The sequence below is a fragment of the Biomphalaria glabrata genome, chromosome 14, assembly GCF_947242115.1.
Source record: "Biomphalaria glabrata chromosome 14, xgBioGlab47.1, whole genome shotgun sequence".
NCBI classification, from domain to species: domain Eukaryota; kingdom Metazoa; phylum Mollusca; class Gastropoda; family Planorbidae; genus Biomphalaria; species Biomphalaria glabrata.
This window is the reverse complement of record NC_074724.1, coordinates 9,886,416-9,907,661: the sequence shown is the minus strand read 5'-3', so window position 1 is coordinate 9,907,661 and position 21,246 is coordinate 9,886,416. Positions and strand designations below refer to the sequence as shown.

Below are 21,246 nucleotides of genomic sequence, written 5' to 3'. Positions count from 1 at the left end.
GAACGGAGTTGCAACAAGGAAAAACTGTGGTTCGAGAGCAGTGAATTGCTGAAAGCGGTAATCCGGAGAGAATGTCTACGTAGTCTTTCAGGCGCTGTTGTTCATCCGTAATGCTCTGTAGAAAAGGCAAATGAGACAGGTTTCCATCTGCCAGCTGAGTGGCATACAAAGTCAGCTTGCATCTGAATGATTTGATGAGGTCAAACATCACGGTAATCATCTGATGTGTGCCATGTATGTGAATTGAGTGCATTGAGATGTTGCATGATGTCAGTAAGAAAAGCAAGATCCGACAAAACATTGGGTCACTGAGCTAAGGTATGTCTCTCATTGCCATGAACAATGCTATTTCCCGTCTCAGTTAAAAAAATCTTTGTAGCACTTTTCCACTTCTCAACCATCTGACTTCCGTATGATACAGCAACTCTACCTATTCAGTTTCTAAATAATCTAGAAATGACACAAACTGTCTGTGGTTGAGACTCTGTGCAGGTATGACGTTCACCGTCTTCACGACAACATCCATCTTTTTCTTCATTTGTAAACTTTTGCCACAGAGTGCTTCTTGATGCAGAATACAGTGTATGGCTGTAAAAGGTCCCACCAATCTGAGCTGATACCGTTTCTCTACCATTTATCCAACAACACCAACCTTCTCTGAACACATTGCTGGTGCACCGTCCGTAGCCACTGCAATAAGTTTTCCCCACGGTAGCCCACACACCTGTCAATACAAGCTTCCAGTTCTTGAAACACGTCGGGTCCATTCGTCGTTCCTTTCATGGGTAGTAAGTCCAATAACTCTTCAACAATGTTCAAGTTTTCGTCGACCCCACGAATGAATACAGCACAGTATGCGGTGTCTGTTACACCAGTAGACTCGTCCAGTACAATGGAATATGCTACAAAGTTTGTTGCAGCGGCAATCAGTTGCTGTTGAACTTTTGTCGCTGACTCAGTGATCCTGCTTGCAAATGTGTTCGCAGACAAACTTATGCCTTCGAAGAGTTTCTTTTTCTTAGGGCAGATAATTTCACACGCCTGTAGCAAACACTCTTTTACAAACTGGCCTTCAGTGAATGGTCGTGATGCCTTTGCTATCATCTCGCTAACAACAAAGCTTGCCTTCACAGAATCTTCGCTTGCAGTGGGCGGACACCTCATTTACTGATTTGTGCAGTTGTAAATCATTTCACGGATTATATTTGTATTCGCGGAAGTGGCCGCGGGCCACACAAATTTGTTTCGCAGGCCACATGTGACCCCTGGCTTAGTCTATAATATATATGTATATATAAAGAGAGAGAGAGAGAGAGAGAGAGATACAGACATGGATGTAGATATATTTATTGTAACACATTGTGCTTTTTTTTTTACTAATGTATACTGTAAAAGATTTGTGCTTTTATTTGTAAAGGGTGAAATCATCTAAAAAATGATAACATTTACACAATATTACTACATTTTTACTAATAAAACATTAATACCAGTGACATCGATAAAGTCAATGACAATTAGAGTGTGAAAAATAAAAAGACCAAACTTTTTTTTTAAAATAATTATGGATCTAGTGATTTGATGAAATATATATAAATTTATCGGATTAACATTTTTTTGCAATTGTCACAATAGTGGTATCCTTTATTACGATTCTGAGTCAATATGTAATGCTTGTGAATTCGCTATATTTATCAAACTGCAAAGATTGAAACAAACCCTAGTCTCTAATTAAACGTATAGAAGTTTAAATATAATTTTAAATTTCCGATTGCTTAAGGATTTTCATTAATAAGAATTCTTACCATTTGCATAATTGTCTGTTTGAATATATTCAACTTGTGTTGATACATATGATGAAATCTCCTCGTATTTAATTGTTGTGCTTGATTGACTAAATTCTTTACTTTCAGAATTGTTCGCCTTACTCTGACTTATAAAAACAAGTTTAAATATATTCAAGCGCACATTACCACAAACAGAATAGGTGATAAAAAACACATCCTCTTTGGCATTTCGCAGATATGTTGCACAGCTGTTCGAGGTTATAAGGATGTCTTTAGACGATAACACCAAGTTACAAGGCCTCGGAGCTGCTATACAGCAAACATTAAGCTTAATTTCATTGCTAGGTAGATAAAATGTGTTTATATCAACGACAAGTTTTTTATTATTCAAAAGTATATCTGCATCTGAAAATGAAATGAAAAATTGATACGATGTAAAATGATGGTTCAAAAATAAACATTAGGGCTGGAGGTGCTGTTGCTAAGTGGTAAAACTCTTGGCTTCCGAACCGAAGGGTAACGGGATCGAATCCTGGTGAAGCGGGATTTTTAGTGCGCCTTGGAGTCAACTCAACTGTAAAGGGTACATAAAACTAGTTGGGAAAAAACAGATGAACTTTTACATCATCTGCCCTAGAGACTGCATGGTTTGAAATAGAAAAAAAAAAACTTTTGTCTTACTTTAATATTTGGGCAATTAAGAAAAGAAGGTTGCCTTTCAAAGTAACAGAACATAATATATATTTTTTGAAAGATAGATAGATAGATAGATAGATAGATAGATAGATAGATAGATAGATAGATAGATAGATAGATGATAGATAGATAGATAGATAGATAGATAGATAGATAGATAGATAGATAGATAGATAGATAGATAGATATATTAGATAGATTAGATAGATACATAGATAGATATATCAAGCGCTGCTCATAAACTATAACAAATGCGTACACACACACACATATACATATATATATATATATATAAAGAGATAGATAGATAGTAGACACAAACACAGAGGGGCATGTAAATGATGAACACAATATGAAAAAAAGACTAAACGCTGAAGCATTAAGCGATTATATAGTGACATATACTTTGGCTATGAAAGTGAACGTGTTTAAAGGTTTCTTGAATCGAACTTGGATATGAAAATATCTCTAAACAAAAAAAAACACACACAAAAACTAATAATTGCACAGGTTTTTTTTTCTTTGTGATCATTTCCGATACGAGTTGCATTGAGATCAATAAGTTTAATTGGGAAAATAAAATCAGAAAACAAAATACTGCCGGACTGAATAAATAAATAAAAAATTATTGACAAGCTAATTTAAATTACTAGGACTTATCATATACCAAAACTATGTTTACCAGCTCTCTAGATGATATTAATGCTTACGTGATACAATAGTAAGTTAAACAGTAATATTAACCATTTTTAGGCCTAACAACCCTTGGGACAGATGGTATCAAGATCACTTAATTTGCTACGCGGTTAAGGAGTTATAGTCTCTTGGCCAGCACAATGACCAACCAACTTTATATTAGTCCGATGTCAGATACACATTAGAGTTTAGCTGGACTGAGAGAGATTTAGAAATCGACAAAATTCCTCTAGACGAAGCCAAGCGATTTACCACTCATCCACCAATAATGGTGACTGACTTACATTATAAAATGTAGCCCTTAGCTGTTATTAGTAGAAAAGAAAAAAAAATACACTAAAAGAAAAAAAAAATATTCTTCCTACATAAATATTGCTTACCATTAAATTGTTTTCCTGGATGACAATTTGTTGGTGAGCTTGATTTGCTATCACCATTTGTAAATATTAATTTAAATTGATTCAGACGTACATTACCACAAACAGAGTAGCCTATAGAAAATTCTTTCTCTTTTGAGTTTCGCAAATACGTCACACAGTATCGAGAGCTGATGAAGACTTCTGCAGAAGATAAAACTACATAGCAAGGTTTTGGCGCTTCCTGACAGCAAATGCTGATCCTCATTTCATTGCTGGGTAGATGCATGGTGTTGACGTCACCGCCAAGTATGTTGTTGTTACAACTTAACTTTATGTCTGAGAAATCTGAGGATTTAATTTTTTTTTTTTTTACAAACCTTAAGATATGAACACAATCTGCTTATCTGACTGTTAAAAAGTTAGAAAAAAATTCTACCACATCCGATTTCGGATAAAGCTCAAATTTTGCAGAATTATATCTTTTAAATTCTAACACAAGAATAAATTAAGAAAAAACAAACCAATTAGTTAATTGACTATTGGTATTTTTTTTTTTTGGGGGGGGAGGGATTTTGAACAAGGGAAATAAATTTTACTTGACTGATAAGGTGCTTTAAGTTGAATTAGTCCCCTTTATTGTAGAACTAAATGTTTGTAAATACCTAAAAAAAGCTATTAACATAAGCACGGTAGTTACTGTACTGGCTTGTGGAAACTGAGAAGGCCTTAGCCTTTGAGTTCGAATTCAGAGCGCCACTATTGTTTTAAATACATTTAAAAAGCGATCACCCTGATGCAAAAACAATTGGTAAAAGTATTTCAAATCGCAAAGGTTTATTGTTAATATAGACGCATTACACATTTTATCAAAAGTAATTGATACAACTAAACTTAATATAACCTTTGTTAGGTAATTTGTATTATTAAAATATCAAGTTTCAGCATGATATATAGTGTGTTATACTATTAAAGAAACCTATTCCTAGGACTTAGAAGTTTAACATTAGCAAGAAACTCAGACGCAAACTTATGTTGATTACATCTAGATTCTAGATATAGAAATAGATCTAGACTAGATCTTAATTAAGAGTTCTAAATCAAAAGTGTAGGCCTAGTGTTAATTCTAAATGTCCATATAATAAACATAGGCCTACTAATGCATAAGTATTCAGTGCCTGCTGGCCGATTCAGAAACATAGTACGTGTCACGTTTTCGATACCCGGTTTAAATTAAATATTATTTTAATATATTTTTTTGCAGTATTTTATTCTACTTCTTTATTATATTTTAAGTTAAATAATGGAGGCATAGTGTTTTTAAATATAGGCTTATATGATAATGTTTTCATGTTTTTTCATATATCTAAATTTAATATAGATCTATGTGTAGATCAGTGTAGATCATTATCTGGATCTATTCTACACTATCTAGATTTAGACTTTACACACAATCTACATCTAGACTTTACACACAATCTACGTCTAGACTTTACACACAATCTAGATTCACGTGAGTATTTTGATCTACATTTAGATCTAGTCTAGATATAGACTTGTGGGTAAAAGAGTTGTATTAGAATAGTCTAGCTATCTAAATATATGTCTAGTTATATTTGATAACATATAATTAGCATATTATTACTCTAACACGTTGATTTTATTTTAATTATTTAAATTTCCAGTTTTGATACAATCACAATGTTAACGTGTTACACTAGCGGATCCATAACTTTGGAGTGGGGGGGGGGGGGCGATTTTTTTCCAAACCTTAACCCTATGCATAAACATGCGTACAGCATTAAAAAAAAAACAGTCATGTTGAGGCCTTTCTCTTGCAAGCTTGGGTATCTAAGGGAGCACCTTAAGTTTCTAGTAGGGTTCGGGGCTAAGCCCCGACGCCAAAAGCGTTTTCTTGCATTTTTTCACTGGAGAAACGCATTCTCCTGACATCTACAGCTCATTATTCACCAGTGGTTCGCCCCGACGCCAAAAGCATTTCCTTGCATTCTTCACTGCAGAAACGCATTATCCTGACATCTACATCTCGCTATTCATCAGTGAGGTTCGGAGCCGAAGCTCCGACGCCAAAAGCGTTTTCTTGCATTCTTCACTGAAGAAACGTATTTTCCTGACCTAAAGCTCATTATTCATCCTATTAAAAAGGAACTTTTAAAAAATGTTTTACTTGAAAAATATTCTAAAATTGCATTGCAAATAAAACCGATTTGTTCCTTGAAAAGATAAAATATCCCACATATTTAGATTAAGGCTTTGAAGATCGTCTCAGAAAAAAAAAAATTCGATAAAAAAAAAATAATAAAATTCAAGTATAAATTGTGAGTTATAGTCCCAAATTTTTTTAACTAGAAAAATATCAGAGTGAGTAAAGGTGGGAAAAAGGCGACTTGAAAAATATTGTTTGGGTTAGGAACTTATCTTAATCGTGACTCTTATACTGAAAAATTTCATTTGATTTTTAACTTTTCCAAAGCAAAGTTTCTTAAATAATTATGATAAATTCATGTGAAATTATGTTTAGTTTAGGTTAGTATGTCTGGTTACTTAGGCGACTCTAGCCCCTTGGTAGTAGACTGAGGTGTCACAGATTGAGCCCACCCAGTAGCGCTAACATCTGCCTACTGTTATAGAATTTAATGTTGAGCAGCAGATAATCGGTCTTCACTTAGCGCCTCCTGACCTGCTCACAAATACATTAAACTCTCTCTGGAAAAGGGAGGGGACGTAGAATAAAAACGATTATTCCTTGCTCCGTTTTATAATTTTTGCTAATGATTGTATTTGGCATTATAGAATAGGGGTGGGGCGACTCGATATAAGAATCTAATTTATAGCATATATAAATTATATTAGTGACATATTTTTTTTATTTTGTAGTTTTTTAACTATAATAGAAATAGAAAAGTATTGGTTTGACAGATGGGGGAAAGGTGATTGCATGTATCGCCCCTCCAACATAGTAAAACCCTTTTTTAATTTATATTTATTAATCATAAAATTTGAGATTAGGGTGTGGTACATCATAATATACAATGGGTTCACATATCAATACGTAGTTTATATTATAGAGATATTAAACTAATTATGTTCACAAACTATAATTCTCCATAAAAATAGGACCGCCCCCCCCCCCCACTGAGAGGACTAGAGCGCGAAGGGCAGTACATGCAATCGCCTCCCTTACCCAACCGAATCGGCCAAGATACCAGAAGGGGAGCGACATAATATAAAATTTATATATTAATTCAACAAATTTTGTTCACAAACTATGATTTCTCAATAAAAGTAGGACCGCCCCCCCCCACTTTTGTGGGAAGGACAGTAGAGGTATTCGCCCCCCTCCCAATCGGCCAACAGGGGAACAACATAATATAGAGATTGGTTAAAATATTGTAATAACTTAAGTGAGGCAACTCAACGAGACATAGACGTTTATTTACACGGAGACATGACAAACACAAAAGACATCTGCCTTGAGCACAGCATCTCCATATTGGCTCTAGACTTGGGCGGAAATCGTTTGTCTCTTATGTCAGCATCCGACTTGTCTGGTCACTGATAGTGCGCACCTTCTTTCTGCACTATCTTGGATGGCGGTGCGCATGGCAAAGTCATAACATTGCCCCCGTCTTAGCACTTTTCGTCCCGAAAAGAAACACTGCAGCTGAGGTTTGACAGTTCAGGTGGAGGTCGATCAGCTGGAGCCACAGGCGGAAGGGAGCGTGTTCCCCACGAAGCCATCCGCATTGTTTTCCTCCAGTGCCGCTTTCTCCTTCTCCAGTTGACCAGGCTGTTGTTGCGATGATGACGTGGCCGTTTGCCACACAAAGAGATAGTGTCGGGCACTGTTTTCTTCAGCACAGACGTTGATCGGATACGCTGTCTCAGCAGACCCTCCCGACAGACGCCTCTCAAGGGAGCTGCAGGTTCACATGCAGCCACGTTGCAAACAAAGTCCAATGCACCGCAGTCATCCTCAGATAACAGTCTCACATCCAGAATATAGGTCTCTGCAGGTTCAAATGGATAATGTCTTCCTCTTGACAGCTCAGATTTAGAGTGGTTTGATTGACATTCATCTTTGCTAATGTCGATGATGATGGTAGAAGTACATATGCCCTGTTGGTGGTTTTCTTGGCATCTAAATTCTATGTGTGATGCGCCGCACGTACAGTTCATGCTAAACTTCTGGATGCAGTTGTCAAGCTTCGAATTTCCCTCGTGAGCACCGACAGATAGGCAGAGGTCTTTAAGGTCCATAGCAACCGGCTTAGACGCAGACCCAACGTTGTCTTCATCTGTCCTGCTCATTGAGGTACTGGTAACAGGTACAACAGGAACAAACGCTTCAGGGACATAGCAAACTTCAGTTAAGGTACTGGTAACAGGTACAACAGGAACAAACGCTTCAGGCACGTAACAGTCTTCAGTTTCTTCATTTGTCTCTTTCCGTTCGATTCGGTACATCTCGTTGAGATCATCACAGCAATCGTTGTCACGTTTCTCGTCTTGAAAGTCACAACCACAAGACTTGCCCACAACACAGACACAGACGGCGCTCCAATCCCCAACGTCTCCGTCACCACTGTTTGTGCAGCCACAGTCTTGACCATGCAACTTCTTTACCAACGAGTCTACAGGCAACTGCTCCTTTACCAACGAGTCTACTCCTTCTTTCAATTGTGACACCATTTTATCTACCTTGTTCCCCATACTGTTAATTTGTTCACACAATGCATCAATACCTTCATTTATCTTGCCAATAAACTCATAAATCTCCGGTTCAATTTCAAATAGGTAGGTCTCCGTATCTTCGTCTTCATCAATTAGGGCTTGCCGGAGACGAGCTGTAAGCATCTCTTTGCTACCTCAAAGCTTCAGGCGTCTGTAACGAAGTTCTTGCCTTAGCTCTTTAACTAAAAGCTGGTCTAGTTGTTTCAAAGATGCCATTGTGCTAGAATCCTACCTCCTCTCGTTGAGTCGCCTATAATCCCACTTCTGACACCATTTTACAACATTTAAAGGAGGCAACTCAACGAGGTATGGGAACAAAGATAATACAAAGTTTAATCAACATAGATCACCAAAAACAAGAACCGTTCCAATCTCAATCTTCTCGCACTTCCTCTTCCTCTCTCCCCGTTCATTTAGTCCATCCTCGTGCGCTGGTGCGCAACCATAGAGTCACTACAGAACATGGTCATTACAATATCGATAACAAGTTTTAATCATATATATATTTAATTTATTCTGTTATCAAGCTGTGATTTCTACAAATAAATTGGACCGCCCCTCCCACTCAAAAGTTTATGTGGGAAGCGGAATCGACGCCATCTCCCCCTCCCGACCCCACCAAATCGGTCAACATACTAAAGGGGGGGCGAAATAGACTAAAAATACGTTGAAATTTAAATAAAAAGTATACACTATTAACATAAGTAATAAATTCGTATACACATTGTGTGAACTCTATACTAAAATTCGTCCGCCCCCCCCCCCTTCGGAAGGGGGGTCGGCCACCCCTACCGCCCCTCCCCCCTGTGACGTGTTAAGAGTGTTAGGTTTAGTTCAGAGATATAAGGTCCATGTACGATATAGTTGAACTGCGCCATTTAAAAATATTTTTTAGTTTAAAAATTAAAATCAACATTCGAATGGAAGTAACTAAAAATATCTAATAAAAAAAAAAGCGCAATAAATATTTTGTCATTGTAATCTTAGGTACCGTACTAATTTTTTTATACCAATTAGCATGTCCACCAATGATGCTATGAATGATATTTCTTGATCTATTTTAAAGACTTACCTACCCTCAAGTTTGTTATTTGTAAAATGTATTTTTCGGGAAAAAATGCCTTATATTATTATTATTATAATAAAACGGTCCGATTTTTGGAAAACAAGAACTTTGCAAGTTTCAAATTATATTCGAGTTTTCAATACATTTTAGATTTTGAGATCTGAGAGTGAAGGATGGATAGACGATCAGACGGCAGAAACAGAACACAAAATTAAAAGTCTTTTCCCCTTACGTGGACCATTAAAAAAAAAATTAGTGGCCAAAAATAATTAAGAGATAACATTTACATGATTTATAATTAAATCTGTTTTACTTTAAAATCAACAATAATATACAGAAAAGTGTTATGCTTCTAATACTTACCAAATATTTTGGGTAGCTGTGTTATCTGGCTATAGTATGGTTTCTGTGCTTTATTAACGTTCAGATGTAGTTTCAATTGTAGAAATTTTGTAGTTAAAATCTTGGATGTCTTAACAATCAGCAACACCTCTGCTTTATTACTTGAAACCGAGCAACTGAATGTTATTAAGTTATTTAGTCCTATACAGTGCTGTAGCATTCTGTAATGGAACTTTTAAATGACTAGGAATAAATGCGAATATTTTGATAGATAAATATACGTTTTCATGCAAAGTGTATTTTAAACAATGGAAGTTTTCGCTATTGCTTTTGTAATATTTAATACTACTATTCTCTCCACATTCATGTGACACTGCTATTGAGCATATCTGGAGATGCATGCCTAAATTTTGAACAGCAACACAAGCAAACACAATATACAGTGTAAAATGATAAGCCACCACAGATGAACAATGATAAGAATTTCAATGCTGAAAGTCTTGTCTGTGTCACTAATGATAATGTTAATGTGTAAAAAGTTCTACTATTACGTCTCGTTTCTCAAGCATCTAAAGTCTCGATTAATTGTAAAGTCATTTGTGCAAAGTTCAATCATTAGCACACACAGGCAGTGACCTAAGGCGCGTCTCGACACTTTCAACTTCCCTATAGGTAACATCAGTTTCAGGTTTTCTGGGTTCTGTCAGTCTTTCACGTATAGTTGTTTTTCCATGTCCAACACATTGTTCAAATAATATGAAACCACTTGAGCAATTACTTTCTAAACCAGTTTAAATTATAATGCAAATACAAAATTGATTATTGCCCATTGATAAACTAAACGTGGGGATGAAAAATCTTATTAACGAAACACATTGGCTAAGCTAGATTGCATAGATCACCGTTTCTCAAATTGTAGCGCGACGTGCTAATAAAAATAAGGTGGGAAATTAGTTCTGACTATTTTTTCCAAAGTTAAAAATTTGTTGTATTTTCGTTTCATTGTTATTTTTCCATGCTTGAATATCAATAAAGTAAAATGAGAATATTCTTTTTTTCTTTTAAATTAAAATAATTAAAGTTTGAAACGTCTTTTTAAGAGACTTTAAAAATTTATACCGTTCTTGCGATAGCAGTCTGCAACGATGAAATGTAGATATGCCTGGAAAAAGGCATTTCAAAGATTATTTTTTACTTTTATGATATTATAGATAAGTTTCTCCCGATCATTGCACAATTTTATGGTGACGACCTTAATGTAACTAAAAAAAAGGTCTGTGACAAAATATGAATTTAGTGAGATCACTTTCATTACAGGGGTCTATGCGTTATATGTACTTTGAATTTTAGAAAATAAAGTAAATATACGTTTAAAATAGTAAATTATTTAACGATTTCATCAGTATGTATTTAGGTTTCTTTTGCCAATTACATTCAATAAAATATTTTTATGGTATATTTTTTATGCATCCGAATTGTTTTTAATTTGAAAAAAAAACAGACGGACAACTTAAAATTGATAAGGCTTTTAAATTTACAATAAAAAAAAACTAATACTTATTATGTTCTGAATTTAGAATTTTACCAACTATTTTTTTTTCTAAAAATAAGCATAAGTTATGAGAAGTTAATATTTCATGTTTCAAACATATTAGTAAGTCAAGAAATTATGTATCTAAATGCTAAGAAAAAATGTTTTACTTACAAATCTTAAGGATTCTAAGCTTTCACCAATAAGCATAGATATTCGACTATTTATTACATTCAATTTTTTTTCGGAGAATTCTATTTCGCCCAAAATTTGGAGGCTACTATTTACAAGCAAATTCTCTGTGCATTGATAATGATCTTCATTTGAAGTATAGTGTAAAAGTCTCACTGTAACTATAGAACATACTGAAGAAAAAAAAAAGAAAAACCTAAATGAAGGAAAAATTAAATAAAAAAAAAACATTTAGGTATAAAAGATATTGTGGCACAAGACTGCCATGTCTCACACACCGTACACAAGTTTTAATTATCGATTGGGCAAAAAAAAATATAGTTAATCCGCGCATAAATTTTCAATTGGAGTTATAAGCATTACATTAAACCCTTGATAGTCTGTCAGGGCACAGGGATTGTGTGGATTAACAAAAACTTCTTGGATTATCAAAATAAAACATCGGATAATTAAAGGATTACTGTACTTTAAAGAATTGGGCTGCTTATCTTAAGAAAATTATATTTTGATGTACAGAAGAACGATATTTTATTTGACAATAAAAGAAGAAAAATAAACATGTATTAATTTAAATATGCACACAAAACATTTCTACTTGGGGATACTCGCTCAATGTAAGTGTTTTTCCCATGGTGTGGTCTTCAATGTATTTCACTTATTGTTGTACTTTATTATTTTTTTCCATACTTTTATTATCGATAGTCCACTTGATGCCATAAATGTATCAAATAACATTAAGACATTCACCTTGTCATATCTCATAATAATGTTCTCTTTTTAGGAAGAGATAGTGTTTTATACATTTATTTTCCAATAATTTGTCTACACATAAAAAAAAAATCAGCTCTAAAAATTACTGCAGCTAAACTGTGCGACTCCCACCTCGAGTCAAATTCATCCAAGTGTAAGATAATTCTTAGCCTAGGACATTTCCTGTTTCCGCCCGCATTTTCCAGGCCTATATAAAGTAGATCCAAATCAAATCAGACCCTCTTATTTCTCTATCGCTGTCAATCGAGTCTGGACTACTTCATAACTTCATACATTTTTATTCCTAGAGGAATACCTGGTGGTAAGCCGAACTTAATCACAAGTTCAATCTTAGTTACTTTGTGCATATTTCTCACTGGAGACTATTATGTGTATTTTATTATTTTATTTACATTAATTAGTGCATTGTGTATTTCTCACTGTCGTAAGTAGAAAACATAAACATGACATAAGTATATATTTATGTATTGCATTAATCTATTAATGCTACGTTGCTCAATTGATAGTTGATGCAACCATGTATATATTTGTACATCTTATTTTATTTCCTTTATCTCGGCTGACAACCGTGATAATTTTACTAAGCGCACTAATACTGCGTTTATAGAAGATATACGAATTATCTTTCCTTTACTCATTTTACTTTAACGAGAGTTGCACCCCTTGAACGGACACCCTCTCCATTCAAGCGCGCTTCATTGTTCTCGGCCGACGGTCGTATGTAGACAAACCGTCATGGTCGCTGACCATCGCCCATTATCCCCCCCCCCCTTCTTCTATCTTCCAACTTGTGTTGCTTATTTGAATTTATTATTTCCCCTGTTATGTACATTTTTATATTGCTACTATCTGCCATCTGTTTTCCAAATCCCATTTATCATCATCTCCCCATTGTGATCTAAAGCAATGTTATCAATCTGACGAATGCACCTCAGTCGAGGGCATCGATTAGATGCATGAGAGACATGTCCTAACTTGTCTTTATTTATCCGCAGCCTCCCTCAGGTGTCTACCTATTTGCTATCGAGAATCACTTATTGCCTTTGTGCTTAGTACTATTCAGCACTGCACTTGCCTATTTATCGGATCACTCACCTGCCTATTTGTTTGGCATTGTCTGCCTAGTTAACTACTGACGTGGATCTACTCAACTCTACAACTTGGCGCTATCGGCCTTGCCCGCCTAGTCGACAGCCCACCTGTCAACCTATTAGGTGCGACGTCCCTATAGACCCAGATCTGTGCGAGACGTCATAGCTACGCCAAACCTCTGCAACTCACTGGACCTATCCTGTTAACTACGCTGCCCACGGCAGATCAGCTCTGCCCGCAGTAACCTTGTGCCCACGGTAGCTTGGGATGGAGACTCCACAAGAACTATATCACCGGCGTCCCTCTATCCGCTAGAGCGCCACCTCCAGCTGCAGAACCTCATTACAGCCAGCTGCGACGCGAACAGGACAACCAGCTAAGTTCAGAAGACAAAGTGACATACTCTCTTATTAAGTGCAAGAGTGTTGATTAAATATTTTATTAATTAGAGATAGATGCAAACCCTCCCCCTTTTCATTATTATCTGTAAATATTTATGTAAATAAATATTCTTCATTTTTAACTTTGTATCTTTCTTTCATTGCTTGTCTCGTTGCGTGCCTGCTCCCGATTTATATGCTGACGGGTTGGTGTGTGATAGTTTCAAAAATAATCATCCCCTAGACATTAAACGCGCCAAACACACATCACATTCCCAACCTGTCACAGGCTGCTTGGAGAAATCAGGTATACCCATTAGGAGAAAACACGACCGCTTTACTAAGAAAAATTTAAGAAACTAGAACAGACACAAAATAGACAGTGACATTCATAACAAACTAATATTCAAAATTGATTATAGTAACACCTTTTTAAGTAATCATTTAAAGTTTAAAATCACTACATTTGTTTTTCAACAATTCAAAATTCTGTATCTGAAAATGCCGGGTACTTGAAATATGCTAGTCCTAAAAAAAACAACACAGATTATGGGTAAAATACTCATCAAATAAAGTACTGTAAATGTGTAGTTTCACGCAGTAGTTTTAGGTCTTTTCTTTTTATAGCTTCTATTGGGTTTGATCCCAACTACCCGTATTTTCGTGCAGATTTTTTTTCTCTATCAGGCACATTTAAAATTATAACATAATAATGTCAGTTTAATTTAAAAAGAGAACTAAAAAATACAAAGATATATAAGGAAAAAAGGCACTTCCGTCCCAATTGTTTGAATCCTTTTTAAACAAAGAAACGAAACGGACTAGTGCAACATTGCCCATTGCAAGTCACACATTTTCGTTTCATTAAACTCTTTAATCGGCCAGTCTATATTTATTTATGTCATTGGGTAATGCATAAGAAGAATAAGACATAGAAAGTAAAAGCTAACTACTAAAGAATCGCTCCTTTTATAAAAGAATCGTCTAAAAATCGATGAATTGGGAATCAAAACAGAATTCAAAACCGTGCCTATATTTATAAATAATCAAAAATGGTTCTTTATATGCGAAAATGAGCCTAAAATATTAGAATAATGCAAATAGTAGAACATTTAGGGAAAAACTAAAACCCCTACCATCATAAAACGAAACAAATGTCAACAAAACAAATATTGAAAAATAATAGAGCTTCTGCATTTCTTGAGATTCTTGTGTACACACTTTTTATCTGAAATGATATAACAAAATAATTATATATATATGCTTTCCTTGGAATTCATATTTTATTATTGAATTCAATTACTATTATGCTGATATGAATGGTATTGTTAACTACTAAGTTGTCCGAAATTTTAATTACATTATCTCATGTAATAATGTCGAATGTAAAATTTTGGGGTCCCAAACGAGGTTATAAATTGTATACATTCCTGACAAATAACAAATAAAATTGTTTAATTACAATAATAGACCCATCAGACTTTTAAACTAGTTTTAGGCATTTCAAAAATTATTAAAAATATTCATATTGTATTGTAAAGTTTCAAGATTATCCAGTCACTGCTTTTACTCTAATTTCAAACGTTTTTTTGAGAAGTACAATCCAGTAGCAATGTCAATAATCCCGGGTATACGTTTTATAATACCGGTATACAGATAATTTCCAAACTATCAATCAAAAAGATAACTTATGTTAAGACTTACACACTACAATTATATCTTGGGGTCAGCTACACTCTTAAGCATAAATAAAACAAGCATTAATTTAACTAGTAGTTTCCGTTTTTTAGACAGTTGAATCCATTGGGCAGATGATGTTGAGGTCGACTCCTTCTGTGGCTAACGGTTAACGAGCACTGTGCCCTATGGCCAGCAAAACGACCAATCGCCTTTACTTTCTCCAACTTTTATTCAGGCACCCATTACAGCTGGAAGAAATCGTCAGCAACCTAAGAATTCCAAAATGTAATTTTCATCTCCACTGATATTCAAACTCAGGACTCAAGTTCGGAATCCGAACGCTTAAACAATCAGCCATCCTCCTTTGGCCCATGAAAAAATGGATTAGTTAAAGAAGAGCATGTTTAAAGCCTTGCCCTCTCCTATGGCAGCACGGAAAACCAACTCCTAGATACCCCCTCCCCACCACTGGTCTACAAAAGAGATTGGACCAAGAGCGCTCTTAGCATGCTATAAGCATGAAAGTTGCGCTATATAAAAGCTATACTAAAAATTTGTTTTAAAATAGTGCATTACAAAAAACAAAAGCATAAAAAAAAAACATTTGTACAAATTATACGTTTAAGCCATGCTTCTCACTAAAATTTAATGCCGAATTTTTTAAAAATTATAAATAAAGCTTGGATAATCTTTTACAAAAATTAAAGCAACTGTAACTTTAATTTTAAAAAAAGCAACTAAGTTATCGGTACACTACGGCAGACAACGGTGTTTTTTTGTTTTTTTTTAAATAATTTAAATAATATGCTAACAAATCTAGACTTTGAAGACAATTAATTTATTAAACTTGTTGAATGTTTTACATTCGGAAATTCCATAATAGTCCATTCAAAATCTTTGTTACCTCTAGATTACAGTCTAGTTACCAAGACAAATGTATATTTATATATTAATTACCTTGAAAAATTATAACGGTCAACTAGAGTTTTTCCCCGTATGGCCATTGTGTTATAAATTCTTTTACATCAACTGTTGAATTTCTAGAAAAATCGTTAGAGTCGCTTTTGATATCAGCATCCCTGCGTGTTTCATGTTTTTTGTTTCTAGTCAAGGTACAATGCAGTTCTGACTTGAACAGAAGTATATTGTCAAAAAGAAAGAAAAGTGAATATGTATATTATGCACTAAAATTAATTATCGTACTTATTTTGTTGTAATCTATACTATCTGTAAAATATAATATTTTTTAGAGTTTTACGATTAAGGGAACATAGCTTTGTAATTGTGTACATGGTATAAAAAGAACTGTAAACCGTACCTCAAGTCGGTTAACATTTTTGTATAACTAAATTATATATGGGACGGTCCTGGAAAGCAGATGCCAAGCAGATGGGCAAGACCTGGGACAGATGGAGAGACTCGCCCAGAATCGAGATGCCTGTATGAATCTTGTTAGTAACCTTTGCCTAAATAGATGAAGAGATGATATATTTAAAAGGCTGGAAATTTTAGGAAGATAGTTTTACGAGCGGTATGTTAGTAATATTTAGTGATGCGCTGAAAATATCATAATCGCAAAAGTACCATTCTGGTACATGTATTTTAAAATTTGATACAGCAATATTTATTTATTTAACTACTGATTAGGAAAATTTCGCTCACTTGTCACGTTCTACATACACAGAATTTGTTTCAGAGAAAGGAAATAAAAAAGTTGGCTTATCATTGCATCATGTACCAGTTTATGTAACTACGCTTTATATTTCATAAATGTTTTTAGGTATAACTCTGCTTTAAACCGAAATATTCGAAATGGGCCCGAGCCCAATCATTTTGAAATATCCTGACACCTTTATACCTTAAAAGACAGCAGTTCATAAAATATTTTGAAATAACAATCACTGTAGTTTAAAATCATGAAGCTGTGACAGGTGGGGAAATGTGACGTGTGTTTGGCGCGTTTAATGTCTAGGGGAGTATTATTTTTAAAGCTATCACACACCAACCTATCAGCATATGAATCGGGAGCAGGCACGCAACGAGACAAGCAATGAAAGATAGATACAAAAGTTAAAAATGAAGAATATTTATTTACATAAATACACATATAAGAATAAAAAGGGGGAGGGTTTGCATCTATCTCTAAATAATACTAGATTTAATCATCACTCTTGCATTTAATAAGAGAGCATGTCACTTTGTCCTCTGACTGGTTTTCCTGTTGATGTCGCAGCTGGCTGTGTCCTGACTTGAGGTTCTGCAGCTGGAGGTGGCGCTCTAGCGGATAGAGGGACGCCGATGATTCAGTTCTTGTGGAGTCTCAATCCAAAGTTCTGATATCTGTAGTGGGCACAGTAGGGCGGGTGGCCGGCTACCGTGGGCACAAGGTTACTGCGGGCAGAGCTGATCTGCCGTGGGCAGCGTAGTTGACAGGATATGTCCAGTGAGTTGCAGAGGGTTGGCGTAGCTATGACGTCTCACACAGATCTGAATCTATAGGGACGTCGCACCTAATAGCTTGACAGGTGGGCTGTCGAATAGGCGGGCAATGCCGATAGCGCCAAGTGGTAGAGTTGAGTAGATCTCAGTAGGCAAGTGCAGTGCTGAATAGCATTAAGCACATAAATAGGCAGGTAAATCCAATAAATAAATAGGCAGGTAAATAGGCAATAGGCAGACACCTGAGGGAGGCTGCGGATAAATAAAGACAAGTTAGGACATACATCTTATCGATGCCCTCGACTGAGGTGCATTCGTCAGATTGGTGAAATTGCTTTAGAGCACAATGAGGAGATGATGACAAATGGGATTTGGAAAATAGATGGCAGATAGTAGCATTATATAAATGTACATAGAAGGGGAAATACTAATATAAAAATGTACATAAAAGGGAAAATAATAATCTGAAATAAACAACACAGGTGGATAGAGAAAGAAAAAAAAGGGGGGGGGGTGAATTGGGCGGTGGTCAGCGACCAAGACGGTTTGTTTAAATATGACCGTAGGTCGAGAACAATGGAGCGCGCTTGAATGGAGAGGGTGTCCGTTCAAGCGGCGCAACTCTCGTTAGAGTGAAATGGCTACAGGGGAGATAATTCAATACAGGGGAGATAACTCATATCTCCTTTCTAAGCGCAGTATTAGTGCGATAGTAGAATTATCAAGGCTGTCAACCGAGATAAAGGAAATAAAATAAGGTGTACAAATATATACATGGTTGCATCAATGATCAATTGATGCAACGTAGCGTTAATAGATTAATGCAATACATAAAATATACAATAGCCATGTTCATGTTTTCTACTTACGACAGTGAGAAATACACAATGCACTAATTAAATATAAATGAAATAATAAACTACACATGATAAAATCCAATTGAAATATACACAGAGTAATTAAGATGGAACTTGTGATTAAGTTCGGCTTACCACCAGGTATTCCTCTAGGAGTAAGAATAAATGATGTAGTCCAGACTCGATAGCTCAGCTCGAATGAGAAAGAGAGAGTCTGACTCGATTTAATTTACCTTATATACAAAGGCCTGGAAAATGTGAGCGGAAACAGGAAATGTCCTAGGCTTAGAATTATCTTACACGTGGGTGAAGTCCGACAAGAGATGGGATTCGCACATTGGGAGGTCAATGGGCGTGTTTGTCCTCGTGGTCTCCTAGATCAAAGAGAGACATAGGAGAAAGGGGGGGGGGAGGAGTGACTTGCATTCCACACAAGGTGGTGTCCACTGTGGCTGTCAAACATACATCCGGCGGATAAGACAAAAGAGATAGTGTGGTTATCTTTCCCCGATCAAGGGCAGATAAATGAAAGGACTGGCCTAGTTTTCTTCCAAGGTGGTGGACTAAGGTCTAGCCTGGAGAGAAAAAGGTGGGGCGGGTGGAGAATTCAGGGGTAGGATGGGGAAATAATTAAAATAAAATAAATAAATAATGCAAAATAATAATTAATGCTGTGATAAATTTGAGTGACTCTGACAGCGAGTTTTTGACTTGTCACAGAAGCTTGTATTAAGCTTGGCTTGAAAATTCCCATTGCCTTTCTTTTTCTTCTAAGAATACATTTTCTTCAAACATTCAACTTATGTTTGTCACCTATTACGTTAGGAACTAATGCTAACCCGTCCTTATATATATAAGCAGTGTATCGTGTCTAATTTGCCATCGGTTTTAATAAAAAGAAAATGTTCTACTATGTTCAGATTCAATTAAAATTAAAAGTTAATGTTTACACTTTAGACTTCCAGGTCAATGAGCGTATGATGCAAAGCGTATCACTTACGATTAAAATTGGTATCATGTGGCCAAGAAAACTACTAACTAAGAACGTCTTGAAAATCCTAAATTTGAAATACTAAGATTCAATGAAATCCATAATGTACAGTTCAAAAAGCTATTTCTTTCTCAATCACAAACCACACCCACGAATTTGAAATAATTGTTTAAGTTTGACTTTGATAAACTGAATAAAAAGAAAAACACTACATCTAAAGGATATGACCAATCGTGTAGGATTTAGCAAAACTCAAGTAGCTCACTTAACAATTAGTCATCTAGCTAACTTTCTATTTCCTTTTCTTTTGTATCAAAATCTTTTTTTTTACAAATGCACATGCTTTCTACTTTGACCATAAAAAGAAAATAATGCGTATTATGATACATATATAAAATCATTTGATGATCCAATGTAAAAAATAGAATATATGGTGAAATGTACACAAGACTAGCAGCCAACAAGTACTATGTTAATGTACTACTTCACCACCCAGGCTCCCAAAATTAGTATTTCAATAGTGGAAAATAAACAACGCATTTTGACATACAATTCTACTAGCGTCCTCAGAGAAGCAGAATAGCCGCTATTAAATGTGTGTGGTCTGTCTATCCGTCCTCCCGACTTAATGACTTTTTAGAACTTTCAAAGTTCTAAAGGCTATTTTTTTTTTCTGTTTCAAAATTGAACCATTTAATCTTTTAAATTTTCTATGCAAGCAGACTTTAAAAACAAGATTACAAAGACAGTTTGTGTAATCACACAAACTCAGAGGCGTCCCCCATTGAAATTCATCAATACACCAGGAATATTCATTGAGTCTATTTTGATTGTTTAAAGTAGTACAATTTTAAATATAATTTGGCCTTAATTCTTACACAAAGAAAATCAAACAGGATCACACGTCATCTTTAATAAGACTCTTCTAGCACTTCTAGTTTAAGTAGAGTAACGTTAACTTTTAACATAAGAACAGTATGGAAACTCCTCCACCATCAACTATGTTTAAATAAGTTCTAACAAAATTTATTGCTTGTTATTACTTTTTTGTTTAACTAATATAGTGAGCTGATTATCCATTTTATTGTTTTTTTCGGGCATATATCTAGAGATTTATTATTATTATCTTTTCTGATGTTGCTGCTTTTGCAATGATATAATTTTTCCAACTTGGATGCCAAGCACGAAAGGATATGTTACCGGGTAAGGACTGCACCTCTAGTGACTCCACTGCTTTTAGATACGTACGTCTACCCAACAATTTCGATATATTTAATAGAAGAGCTACGAAATTTAAAACTTGTGCCCGCACAACTAACCGGTTTCCCTTACAAACAGCACAGTGTACTATTACCATTAGTAGACCTGATCCTGATCAAAATAGCTCTATCTACTTTATAGATCTACTCTAGATCTAGAATATATAATACAGATAAAATCTAGATATATATTCTAGACTACATTTTTAAGCACGTTCTGGACAAGAATTAGAATTAGACCTGGAACTTTCTAGATCTAGCTGTCCTACTAAATCTAGAATCTAGAATTAAGACACTAGATCTAGAATGTAGACTTATCTAGAATCTAGATATAGATCTAGAATCAATTATAGACAACA

General features: G+C 35.2%; 1 protein-coding gene across 6 annotated transcripts; it reads right to left on the bottom strand.

Moving 5' to 3' along the window:
* Window positions 1-7: 7 nt before the first annotated feature.
* Window positions 8-20,732, bottom strand: LOC106059668 (uncharacterized). Of its 6 annotated transcripts, none has more exons than XM_056011190.1 (8): window positions 19,638-20,732; window positions 16,660-16,807; window positions 16,299-16,470; window positions 14,798-14,889; window positions 11,401-11,591; window positions 9,717-9,927; window positions 3,557-3,880; window positions 8-2,189 (listed from the first exon to the last, which is right to left on the bottom strand). In XM_056011190.1, exons 4-8 carry the CDS (start codon window positions 14,856-14,858, stop codon window positions 1,786-1,788), a joined length of 1,191 nt encoding a protein of 396 aa, XP_055867165.1. In that variant the 5' UTR covers window positions 14,859-14,889; window positions 16,299-16,470; window positions 16,660-16,807; window positions 19,638-20,732; the 3' UTR covers window positions 8-1,785. The 6 variants fall into 6 exon arrangements, with proteins under 6 accessions (XP_055867165.1, XP_055867169.1, XP_055867166.1 ...); XM_056011194.1 differs by having other exon boundaries at window positions 9,717-9,916; XM_056011191.1 differs by having other exon boundaries at window positions 16,299-16,466.
* Between the last annotated feature and the right edge of the window lie 514 nt (window positions 20,733-21,246).